We start from the raw sequence: 12,881 nt of genomic DNA, 5'->3' as shown, positions 1-12,881 counted from the left end.
TGGATATAGTTTAATTATTTTTTCAACTCACATTTATTACTTTTAAGATTTGAATTTACTTGAAGCCAAGTGTAAGCGCTATAGAAATTCCCTGGTGTGAATTAGTAGTGGATTGATCTGTATTACTTTAAGACTTTAAACTTCTTTCCATTGTTTTGCTCTAGGGTAAAAAACTAGCTACATTTGGATGATGTGTTAATTTTCTATGCTGCCTTAACAAATTACCTCAGTCTTAATGCAAATACAGTTCTGGAGATGAGAAGTCTGAAATGGGTCTCACTGGGCTAAAATCAAGGTGTCAGCAGAGTTGGTTCGCTCTGGAGGCTCTGGGAAAAATCTGCTTGACTATTCCAGCTTCTAGAGGCCACCTGCATTCCTTGGCTCCTGTCCCCTTTCTTCCATCTTCAAAACTAACAAAGTCAAGTCAAATTCTCATACCTAATTGCTCTGACACTTTGACATTCTGCATTGTTTTCAACTTTGGGGGACCCTTGTAAATTACATTGGGCCTGTCAGGAGACTGGGATAACCTCCGTGTTTCAAAATCAGCTGATTAGCAACCTTCATTCTGTCAGGAACTTTAATTCCTCTTTGCCCTGTAACCTAGCATCTTCATAGGCTCTGGGTTGGGACTGCTGTGTCATTAAGGGACCATTATTCTACCTAGAACAGATGGCCTTTCAACCACTGACATTTCTGCGATCGCACAGTTTACTTCTAAAGGTTATGCATTTATTGTCATGAATGAGTAAACTGTTGAGATATATTTCATAAGTATAGGTATGTGTGGCATACATAAATTTAGCTATAAATTTCCCCTTGTGTTTCAAAGCGTATGGTAAAGGAAAATTATAGAAAAAATCATTCAGTTCAAATTACAAGTAACATGCAATTCAAAAAAATACATAGTAACCATCACATACACAAGTATTATGATGGTTCCACATTTTAAAAACAACTCTTTAATACAATACAAATACTCATTAGTTCAGATGGTTTTTGAGAATTGGCAGTCCTAGTTTCATAAATTAGAAAGTAATTTAGAAGAATTACTTTAAGACCTGTGTATCTGATGTGTGTGTGTGTGTGTGTGTATATATAGATAGACAGATATATCTTTCTCTTGTATATGCACACACAGATGCCCTCTGATTTACAAGCAGCTAACTGAAGGCATAAAGCAACTCTTTGATTATTTACATTTTTAAGAGAGTTGGGAGAGGAGAACTTGAATTCCTCTTCCTGTACTCTTCAGTAACTTACTGTGCACCTTAAAGATCCCCTTCCTTCTTCATTTAAAAAAAGAAAGCATGCATTTGAGATTGATAAAGACTGCTAATTTACACCTTGAGTTCATCAGTGTCGCACTGATTATTTCCTATGTTATGCCTTTTTAGACTTTATAATTTTGATAATGTCAAAACCTATGCAATACTTACTGCCTTAAAGGATTTCTGAACCTGTAGTGTTCATGAAGGGAAATGCTGAAATGCATCCTGTAATTAAAATGAATTAAATACTTTATCATTTAACACTTCCACAAAAGTGTGGTGCCTTTTTAACTTGAAAGTGGCCGCAAGAATTTTTAAATCTCTGGTTAACTTATCCTTCACTGTTTGAGAAACTATAAAGCAGTACCAGTACCCCCCAATATTCTTATCAACCCAACGGTGAGAAAAATTCACATGTAGTTATAGAAAATGTTGGTTTGCTGTTTGGCTTTCAGACTTGGTCACCCAAGGGTGCTAGACAGCCCCAAGGGGTTAGCATTCCAACTTGGCAAACTTAAAAACTGAAGGGAGGCATTTTCACATATAATCATAACATGGTAACAGTTTTAAAGAGGCTCATCTGACTTGTTCTGTATATTCTAATGTAAAGGCAAAAGCAATTGAAAGTGATTTTTTAAATGTTAAGCATCTTGTTATCCTTTTGCTTTTGAGGTACAAGGTAAAAACAAGATAAGGCTCATAATAGAAAGTATGTCTAGTTGTATGTGTAGAGGTTTCCCTAAGTACTAACTCCCAAAAAGAATCCTCCAAGTTTAATGCGTATGATTCAAGAACAAAAGTCCTCAACAGTAACTTTTTTTTTTTTTTTTTTAGAAAACCACAGGAAAAGTCTGGTGATAAGTCATTCTTCTGACCCTTAATAGAGAATTTCTTTTCAAGAAATCTGGGTGTACCTAGTGACATTTCTTATTTGTCCAATGGCCTGACATAATAGCACTGGCTAACTTCGGAGGCTTTATTGGGGTCCCTTCCTCTCCTTTCCCTGGCTTAACATTTAAGGTAATTTAACACTAGCAAATTAATTCCTGCAGGAGGTGCTGTCGATTTACAAATGGTCAGGCATGATCAGGTTACTAGGTTAAGACTTGTTTATCTGAATGTCTATGTGGTAAGGTAGTCATCATTTAATTTAATAAATGTGCCAGAATAGGCAAAGTTGCTGCAGCATAGCAGCAGGTTTCTGCTTACCTTGCAGTGGGAAATGGAGATCTTGCTTTGTATCATACAGTTTTAATCTGAAGAAAGCTTTTTATCTGAAAGGCTTGAAGAGACCTTCCTTGCTGTTCTTCCAGGAGATGGCTTGCTGACAGTGAATCACGGTGCTGTTGGGAGCTCGGCGTTTCCCGTTTTTAATCACCAAATATTTACGATGCTTCAGCCTTGACTCTCAAAGATTTTAAAATCCACCTAAGCCATTTCACTTTCCTCCTTAGGAAACGACCACTGGGCTGAGGTGCGCTGGAAGAGGCCATTCTGCAAGGCCGCACCCGCCACACCCTGTACTTAAGATCTGGGAGAAAGCTGCGTTTTAGCTTCAGTAGCTGAGGAGTATTAAATCTTTATTTCGATTTTCTGAAAAGAAAACCTAGATAGTTACCACTTCTTGAAAAGAGAGAAAGGCATGCAATAGCTGCGGGTCTTGGGAGCGGGTTTTTCAGATCAAAAAGGAGAAATGCTTTTTAAAAGTTGTGAGCAAAAACTAAGACGGAGGGAACTATAAGGTTTGGGAGATGAGATGGCAACCCAGTACTGATGAATCTCCTCAAACCCCGTTCCTGCTGACAGAAGCGGAAACAGATCCTCGTCCTCTTCCCCCTTTCTCCCTTCTTCACGCCACACTTAACACCCTCAGAATATAACTAATAATGAAGCGAGGTGAAACGCAGGAAATGTAACGCAAAGAAATGCACATTCTGGCCCAAACTGCCCGTGAGTCGCCTCTCCCTGACTCGTAGACACGGAAAACCCCAGTCCTTTCGGTCTGAAGGTCCTCCAGATGGAGTGGGCAGAAGCGGAGGTCCGGAGGCTTGGGTGCTGACCAGATCGTGGCTTCCAAGCACCTCGCCTTAGACTGAAAGGAGGCCAGCTGGGGGCTGGAGTGAGTCCCGGGCTGGCTTGGTCTTCACATCCCCAGAGGCGACACCACCCTTGTGCGCTGTGATGCTTTCCTAGACACGCGTCTGGCAACCTTCTGAACGTACCTCAAACCCAGATGAAAGCCTGATTGTTCGGGGGCCCGTCTCCCTCCTACAATAAGCGAGGAGGCCGCTGGACTACCCACCGACGAAGTGTAACAGGAAAGGATGCGGGCTAAACTCGCAACACCCGTCCTCCTCCCCATCCCCGACCCCACCAGTGGCCCACTCAGAAGAAATTCCAGGCTGTGGGCCAGGGGAGCTGCGCCCTGGGGACCAGCGCGCCAGGGCCGCCACGCGCGCTCTCCTGCCAGTTCCTGCCTAAGCTCGCCCGGCCTCCCGCGCGTTTCTCCTCTGCAGGTCGGAGGGTGGACTTCGCTAGTTAGGAAAGCAAGCGAGGATCTCTTGTCTTTCGGGCTCCACAGGTGAAGAGGGCGCTTTAGGACGCTGATGCTAATCTCTCGCTCCCGGGGCAAAAATGAAAATGTTGACTCTCGCCAGCAAACTGCAAGCAGAAAACAGATCAGGGTTGCGGGGAGGGGGGTGGGCGGTGGAGCGGAGGGTGGGGGTGGAGAGGGGATTTATCAGTCTGCATTTTTAAAATAAATAGATCACCCAGAAATGGTTGGGTGTTTGCAAAACAATGTAAAATCCCCAGTATGAATTCTAAAGGAAGAGAGTGTAAGGATCTTGGAAAATCTATAGCCTTGCTTTGCTTTCCCGGGTCCCTGAGAACAGGCCCTGGAGGAACATGTTTCCACGGACTTGCTGAAACCTTCCCTTAACTGGAGTTGCAAACACACTGTATATATTTATATCAATAACATATAGGGTAGGCATGTCTGTATGTATTTACCTCATACATATTTCTATAAACTCCAGCGTCTGGAAAGGGTGGGGGTAAATAACACTGAACGGTTAAAATTATGGAGAAGGGATAATAACTGATTACTAATTTGAAAGTAAATAAACAGGTGACTTTTTCAGATCAAATTCCTCCTTGGATCGTTACAATAAATATCTCTGAAGGAAGCTCTCTATTTATGTTGTCATTGATTAATTCTTCACTACCTCATTTGATTTCGATTTAGAACGATTTGATTCTAATTTAATTAGCATGTAATTTGGATGTACATAATTACTGTAATTATGACATTCAGGTAAGGCAGCTTTAGGCTGAAAGGCAATTTCAAATTTTCTAGCAACCTACTTTGTACTTGGAAATGGACAAGGACTTTGCGCCCTGCTATCCAAGTAGTAATTAGCACATCTTTGAAATAGGCAGTGCGGCGGGATTTGTATTAAAACAGCAAATACAAACTCAGCCGAGTTACCCGCTGCAGAGGTGGCTGAGAGTTCCGGGAAACGCACGGCGTTTTCCTGGCGCGAGATCAGGGAGCCCGGCGCCCCGGCGCCTCAGCCGGCTTTATCTGCTGCGGGCTCCGGCGCCTCTGCGGCCTTGGGTGCGGGATTTGGAGGTGTAGCTTTTAAGATTAAAATACAATAAACGTGCGGGGAGGGTGGGGGACAAGAAATGAGGGGAAGAAGCCATTGCACGACGTCTGAAGACGAGGGGTGGGGTAGTGGACTAGGAAGAGGAGGGAAAGGGGCGGCGGGGGGACGGCGAGACGCAGAGTGGAGAGAAAATTGGTCAACGCCCCCAAGTGTTATCCGATTTTAGATTTGGGTTTCCAAGGGAAAAGGCGGGGGCAAAGGGGATCAGTTCTCGCCGGCGGGCAGTGCAGACCCTTCGCAAGGAGCTGGGAGGAGGGGTTTCGGGACTTCTGGCAGCCCTCGGAGACCCTGCCCGCCCCGCCCGGTCCCGGCCTACCCAGTAGCCCCCAGCACTCGACTCCGGCGGGACGGCGCCTGGAAGACAGCGGAGAGGCAGGAGACTGCTTCAGCCATCCCCGGGTCCGGGCTGGAGAAGGTGCGGGTCCCTCGCTTCTCTCCCCTTCACAGGGGGTCTCGGGACATGGGACGATGTGTTTGAGTGCTTTAATCAGCTTGATTTGGTCGGTCCAAGCCAGGGTCGTTGGGCGAAGAGCGCGGGGGCGCTGCGCCCACGGCCGGGTCCCCATGCCGGCTCCAAATCGCCGCCGACAGCGCCCAGCGTGCTCAACTCCAACTTGGAAGACCCTGAAATTGCCTTGAAAGAAATGTTAAATACGCCCATTCTAAGACTAGGGCCAAGCAGGGCGTTATTTTATTTGTTTGGATTTTCAGTTAGCACATCTCAGAAAAAATTTCCTTGCCTGGGAGCAATAATACCGGCCGTTACTAAGCAGTGCTCCCCAGTAGTGGGGTTTGTCTTCCCCGGAAGACAAAACTCGCTTTTCTTTGCTGGAATCGCTCGGTTGTTGCAGCTTGCTGCAAACGCAGACTCCCCGCTCTCGAAGCGGCGAGCGAGGGCGGAGAGTGCGGCCTTCCCGAACCCGAGCTCTAGATGGCGCCAGAGAGCCGCACTCGCCAAACTCCTCTTAAAGGAATCAAGAGCGACTGTCAAACATAAAAGCAAATCAGAGTTTTCAGTTTTTTTAATGTGTTAAGAATGTTATTCCTTAAGAAAATTTGTAGCTAAATTATTCTCACTTAAAATAAACACTTAGTATACCAATTACACAAATGGGCGGGATTTATGTAAGATTTACTTCATCTGCATTTTTGTAGTGAGAGAGAGCCTTGGCGAATACAGATAATAGATGCAAATAAGATTAGAGTTAAAATAAATAAAGTTTCCATCTGAATAAAAAGAAATTCAATTTTACACGACTTATAACGATTTGACGGAATGTCCAGACAAGCCGCTCAGGTGCACCATCTAATCGCGTCAAAATAATATTTTCCCTCTTGAAGGAGAGAAAAATCTTTCTCTTTTCTTTCTTTTTTTCGTTCTTTCTCCACACCCCCTCCCCCACATCAGGTAGAATTCGATTCACTCCAAGAGTTTTTAAAAAATGTAAATAAAGCCAGAAAAGGCAGAACGCGGCGAGGAGGGTGTGGATTGTGGCTGGCTGAGAGAGAAGGGCCGAGGAAAACTTGGTCTTCGTTCCTCTCCTGCGCAGGAAGCGAAGCTACAGCGCAGGAAATACTTGGAGACACCGGCTGAAACGAAATCAAATTTCCTCTCACCCGGGAATGAGAGAACTCAGGGCCCATGCCTGCGCCCCCAACTCCACACCAGCCTCCGAGCAGCGGCCCTCGCCTGCACCCGAACCAGGGCGGGCCGGGCCCAGGAGCCCCGAGGTGGCCCTGGGGAGACGCGGCCCCACCTCGGGTGGAGACCGAACTCTTCTCGGGGTTCCTGGGCTCTCTCCTCCCACGCACGCCTTCCCCAATTTGCTGGGGCCCAGCGGGTCGCCGCCTGCTCTGGTCAAGGCATCCCCGCGCCCCCAGGGCCCCTGGGGCTGGAGTTTGGGGAAGACGGCGGGAGTCTCCCTTGCCTGCTAGTTTCGGCTGGGGGCAGGGGCCCTCTCCCTCCGCGTGCAGGTTCCGCGAGCTCTGCTCTCCCGGCTGGACGCTCACGCCCGACCGCCGCCCGCCGTTCTGGGAAGCCGCGGTGATGGACATACGCTGACCCGCGGGGCACAGGCAGCGCGCAGAGGCCTTGATCACTGGGCTGCGGAGGGAGCCGCGAGGCGAGCGGGACCTGCACGGCCAGGCCCTTTGATCTGCCTTTATTATCCACGAGAAACAAAGCTGCCTGGGGCAGACGCCCGGGCGCCCTTATTCCCCGGGAGACCCCACCACACCCTCACCTCCGCGCCGCCTACCCTCAGCCCCCCAAACACGCCAGGCACGCTCTCGACCTCCAGCGCCTCGGCCCCAAGCCCCTAGAGTGAACGTAGCCCTGGCCAGCTTCTCCAGGCCAGGCCTGAACGAGAGGGCGAGCGGAGTGTAGGCTGGGGGGCCCGGTGATAAACTGAGCCAGAAGAGAAAATGGCCAAAGAAAAGAAACACTTGCGGAAGAGCCGGCCAGCCGAGGTTTCGGGGACGCAAGAAGGGGGAGCGGGAAGCCACCCAGCCCCAGACTCTGCAGACGCCCGGCCGGAGACCTTCGCTGTACGTTTTATCTCTACTTTGCTATTTGGCTTTTCACTGCAGTTTGAGAGAAAATTTTTGTTGACTTAATAACAACAGTTTATTTTTTTTCTCCTCTATAAAAATCAAAACATTCATTCAAGTTCCCAAGACAACAATTTTTTTAAATTCCCATGCCCCGCACACTGAGGCTGACTTTGCTTGTATTTTCTATTGTGAGGGGAGCCTTTTAGATATACTTTTATTCTGTAAATATGTACTTCATTTTCTAAATTAACATTTTTTCGAATTGCGAAATTATTTCATTTACCAATTTTCTTTTCGTTTCTCCCTCTCTTTTAAACCGGGGCTGTTAAGTTGGTGGTCAGAAGACAAAGAGAATGAAAATAATTTTCATTTCAATAATTGCCTTCTGGTCAATTTAACTGTGCCTTATTTTGAAAGAGACTGTCTAAATGAGATTCCTGTCCCAAATGTGTTCCCAGGCCTGATCCCAGCCTTTAATTATTCCTGAGTTTTTTTTTCTTCAGAATAAGACGCCGCACTGAGTAATCACAAAGAAGTCAGAGAGCATCCTTGAACCTTTTCAGAAGCAGCGCCACTGATATTCAAATAACCTGCGAGGGCCATTTGACGGCGCGGGGACCTAGGCATTTCCAATTCACTATTTGCATAGATCAGCCGTCTTTGAAAAGGAAAGGAGCAGTTGTCTTCCATAACATTAAAAAGCCTAGTTATCAAATCAAGTGCTTAGTTTGGGGGCTTTTAAAACGTTTACATTTTATCTCAGGTTGCCCTTTACCGTTTGACATGCAAATTTGGTGCAGTTAATTTAGACAATTAAAAAGATCTTCAAGGGAGCTTTGTCACGGAGAATATTTGGAGTTTTCCCCGTGGACCAGCTGAGATAAAGTTGGCCAGAACAAATGATGTCTAGGAGATTAATTAGATATTTGATAAGACATGAATCCCTAATAAGGGAATACAAGGCACAGGGGGCTGCTGTGTGCTCTAAGTCAAAATTAATAACATTTAACAAGATTTTCATTTAGGCATGAAATGTCTTTTCCGGGGTATTGACTCTAGCGATTTATTCCCTTGAGTCACCTCCCAACCGTAGAGGGTCTTGGGAGGTAAAAGACTTCTTTTTAAAAGCTTTTTCCTTTCACTCATTGTTTCTAAATCGCTTTTTAAAAACAAACAAACCCACTGGAGTTTTGTCTGACCTCTCTGGCAGGGGTAGGCACCTCCGCAGTTAAAACTGCCAAGGGCCTTTGCTTTTTCGAAGGGGTTCCAGAGTTTTAAAATGTCACCTTTTGAGAGCTCTCTCCTTAAGTAATACAACTACACCTTATAACCCCATTTAATTTATGCTGTTAATATACAAATAAATAATTCTGACTTTGCAAAAACGTATCTGTATTATGGCTTTTTATAACTCACATAAACCTTACATTACCTAAGACTAACATTAAGGGAATTTTTCCCAACAAAAAAAGTCAACCCATGTAAAGGTTACTGGTGGGGGGCTGGGGTGTGTGTGTGACAGGATTAAAAAAAAAAAAAAAGAAAGTGTATTGTTCAGAGTCCTTTAATAATACCAAAATGAAAATATGGTGTCAAGATTTTCTTCATACAGATAAACGCATTTAATTTCTTTAGATGACCTTAACTTACGTGTTTGTGAGTGAAATGATAACTCAACATTTTAAATATCTTTTACATATATACTGACTCTCACAAAGTGCATCAGAAAATAAAAATAAAAAAACTCCCTGAATTTCAGGAATTCACCAACAAAAAAACCCCTCTATTCGAATGAACACTTACAAGAAAATAAAAGAGAACACAATCTTTTGAACCCTATTTTTACAGATGTTATGAAATACAGAGAAACTGTCACTAGACTTCCAGTTTAATTTCTCACCTTCAGCCTTTTTGATGCTTCCTTTTATAGGAAAAAAAAAGTTTCACTGTAAGTAGATATCAAGCAGGACTTGGAGCATTTTATATATAATATAATCCACGCAAAGGGTCTGTTTTTATAGGTCCCGTTTGTTCTCAAATATTCTGACAGTCCTTTGCAGGGTGGTGACTTGTTTTTGGAGAAAAGGAAAGAAGGGTGGAGGAACCGGGTGGGCGGTGGGGGGAGGAGGGAACGTTTCTATGTATTGCTCTTCGCTCAAGAAGTTTGTGCGAGTGGTGTGTTTGTGTGTGCACGCTTGAGTGTGCGTGCTTGTGGTTGTAGGTCTCCGGCGTGTGTGTGTGTGTGTGTGTGTGCAGTTTTTTAAAGTGTTTGTGTCGCAAGTTGGTTCGCTTTTGTTCCTAGGACACGCGTTCGATTCTCGTCTGGGCTCGGGCAGCAGAGGGGAGCTCCTGGCTTGGCCGGCGAGCGGCGGTCCGCGAGCCGAATGCCGCATCACCTCGCGCCGGCCCGGGGGCGGCCCTGGAGCCCCCGCCCGTCCATCCCTCGGTCGTTTGCTCTCCGAACCTCTCGCTCGCTTTCGTTGTCTACTCTCTCGCTCGCTTCCTCGCGCCTCTCTCCGGATCTCTAAGAGTCGTTGGGGCCAGACGCGGCTTCCTTGCCTCCCGCCGAGGCTGCCGCCGCAGCCGCAGCCGCCGCAGCCGCAGCCGCCCGGGCCGCACTGACGCCGGAGTCGTGCAGGATGAGGTCAGGGGACTCGGAGCGGGGCGTCTCCAGGTTGCTGGCGTCCGTGTCACTGTCGCTACCCTTTTTGCCCCCGCCGCCCCCGTTGTGCGTCTTAATGTGTTTGCTCAGGTGGTCGCTGCGCATGAAGCGCTTGTTGCACACTGGACAGGCGAAGCGCTTCTCGCCCGTGTGAGTCCGCAGGTGCCGCTGCAGCTCGTCCGAGCGCGTGAAGCGCTTGCCGCAGAAGAGCCAGTTGCACACGAAAGGCCGCTCTCCCGTGTGCCAGCGCAGGTGCGCCTTCAGGTGCGACGTCTTGCCGTACACTTTGCCGCAGCCCGGGATATGGCAGCTGTGCAGGCCCTTGCGCCGCAGGCTTGCCCCGGCCGGGCCCAGCCGCTCCGCCTCCTGGCAGTTGGGGCAGTCGCAGGTGGCGCGGCCGGAGTAGCGGCGGGCCGACCGCGCCGAGCTTCCCCCGGCGGCGGCGGCCGCGGCGCCCGAGATCATAGCGCTGGCTGCCGCGGCCGCCACTGCGGCGCTGGAGTCCGAGTAGGAGGGCAGCACCGGCTTGAAGCCGTCCTGGGCCAGCAGGTGCTGGCTGGTGGAGAGCAAGTGCGAAGCGGCGGCGGCCGAGGAGCCGAGGCCCGTGGAGCTGAAGGCTGAGTGCGTGAGCGAGCTGAAGTCGGGGTTGTAGGTGCCGAGCTGCGAGTGCAGCGAGGCTTGGGGGGCGCCCGAGTGCAGCGAGCTCTGGAGCCCCCCAGCGGGGTTCTGCACCTCCAGCCACGAGCCCGGGCTGCTGTGCACGTCCCACCACGACGACGCAGCGCCGTTGGTCACCTCGCCCGCCGCCAGCGTCGAGTGGAAGCCTGACTTGTACCACGACTCGTAAGGGTGCGCCATGCCCACGCGCGGGTACAGGCCGTCGGCCGCCGTCGTGTGCACCTTGGAGATGAAGGCCGATTGGCCGCCCGCCTCCTGCGGGGACACCCCGGCCGCCGCCGCCGCGGCCGCCGCTGAGTTGGAGAAGAGGCCGCCGTAGTCGCTGCTGAAAGCGGACGACGTAGGGGACGTGGAGGCCAAGCAGAAGGCGCTGTTGGCTGCGCCCGAGCCTCCCGCCAGGCCGCCTGAGCCGCGGCCGCCGGTGGCCACTGCGAAGCCAGAGAGGCTGGACCCGAGGTTGCAGCTGGACGAGGAGCGCTTCCAGGGATGGAAGCCGCCCTTGGCAAAGGCGCTCGACTCCGGCAGCGTAGTCAGCGGGCTCGTGTTGCCGATCTTGTTACAGGTCGCCGCCAGCATGGCCAACGGGGTCGTTCCGAAGCGCGGCTCTTCCTACAGTGGGTGGGGTGGAGGAGGGAGCAAGGAGGAGGAGGGCAGGAACAAGTGGGAGGAAGACACAAAGTGCACCCGTGAGCAGCCCCGTCCCCCAGCCACTGGTCCCGAGGCGGGGGGCGGGGGGGTCGTGGCCCCCCAACTCGCGCCTCCTCCCGGTGAGCTAGCGGAGGATGCGCCGCGCCCCGCGCGGGGCAGAGGTGATCCCAAGAGAGAGGGTCCCGGAGCTGTAAAGTTGTTCTTCGGTGGGGCTACAAATCAAAGATGTGTCGGTTCTCAGTCGCTGCATATCCTGCCCCAAACTGGACTCAAGTCGCTCGCCTTCCGCTCGCCTCTCAAAGAAGCCCCCAAGTCGCCCTTCGGGATGAAGCGCGAAGGTAAACACATCGACAACACATACCAGGTGAGGGCAGAGGCGGCCGAAACAGCGACCGAGGGTGGGGGGAAACTTGGGGCACTCCTCCCAGGGGTGACTAGGACTTGATTCTTTTTAATAGAAAACGTTTTAAATGTTTACACACACACACACACACACACACACACGAAGACAAGAATCCGAGCAGAAGCGACCCCCGCGATGGATTTCAGTCATAGACGAACTAGGGAGCCGCAGAAGTGTAAATGTTAACGTGACTACATGGTCTGCAAAACGATTAAGACTGTTTTCTGGAAACACCGCTGTCGCGTAACTGCAACAATCCCCTAAGCAAGGGGTGGAGGGATGGGATATAAATCACGCGGGGAAGAAAAGGAACCTCTAAAACCGAATATTGAAAGGACTTGCTTAACAAATCCTTTTCTTTCAAAGGCACCTTCTGGGTTCCAATAATTTGGAAAGAATCTATATCAGAAATGTGGAAAGTGCTCAAAGAAGCTGAAGCTGCAGTCGGGCAGCAACAGTTTCTACAGAGCCGCCGACCTGGAGAAGCCATAACGAAAAATTACTCCTGTTAAAACCAGCAAATACCGCACTTTCGACTTACCCCAAGTATAGACGTGGCCATAGCAGGTCCCTGGGTGGCGTGCGGGGCCTGGAGCGAGGCTGAGTTTGGTGGCTGCTCGGAAAAACTATTCGGGTTCCGCGCGGCTCCCGCGTCCCCGCGCTCGCGCTGAGCGGACTCCGGGCTCCCGCAGACTAAACTCAGCCTAAGTGCGAGGAGCACCCGCTTTGAAGTGCCGCTGGCTGCGCTTCTTACCCAATGAGGGCGCAGGCAGAGCAGAAGGGAGCTGCCCAGCAGCCAATCAGACGCGCCGAGGGGCCCAAGCCCGGGCTCCCGGCGCGTGCCAGTCACTGCGGCTAACCGGGTTGGGGGCGGGGGCGGTCGCCGGCTAGGGACTGAAGAAATTACAGCGCAATTAAAAATTTACACACACTCACCAAGCCAGGTTTAAGTATCTTTGAGACCGAGTCACAAGCTTCCCCACCTCCACCCCCGC

The 12,881-nt window shown here is 49.7% G+C and overlaps 1 protein-coding gene across 1 annotated transcript; it reads right to left on the bottom strand.

The window, feature by feature from the left end:
• Positions 1–10,019: 10,019 nt before the first annotated feature.
• Positions 10,020–12,448, bottom strand: SP9 (Sp9 transcription factor). The gene is made up of 2 exons (XM_040227947.1): positions 12,428–12,448; positions 10,020–11,444 (listed from the first exon to the last, which is right to left on the bottom strand). The coding sequence occupies exons 1-2, from the start codon at positions 12,446–12,448 to the stop codon at positions 10,020–10,022; spliced, it is 1,446 nt and encodes a 481-aa protein (XP_040083881.1).
• Between the last annotated feature and the right edge of the window lie 433 nt (positions 12,449–12,881).

This window comes from Oryx dammah, unplaced genomic scaffold, assembly GCF_014754425.2.
Source record: "Oryx dammah isolate SB20612 unplaced genomic scaffold, SCBI_Odam_1.1 HiC_scaffold_27, whole genome shotgun sequence".
Lineage (NCBI taxonomy): Eukaryota > Metazoa > Chordata > Mammalia > Artiodactyla > Bovidae > Oryx > Oryx dammah.
This window is presented reverse-complemented; position numbering and strand designations above follow the sequence as displayed.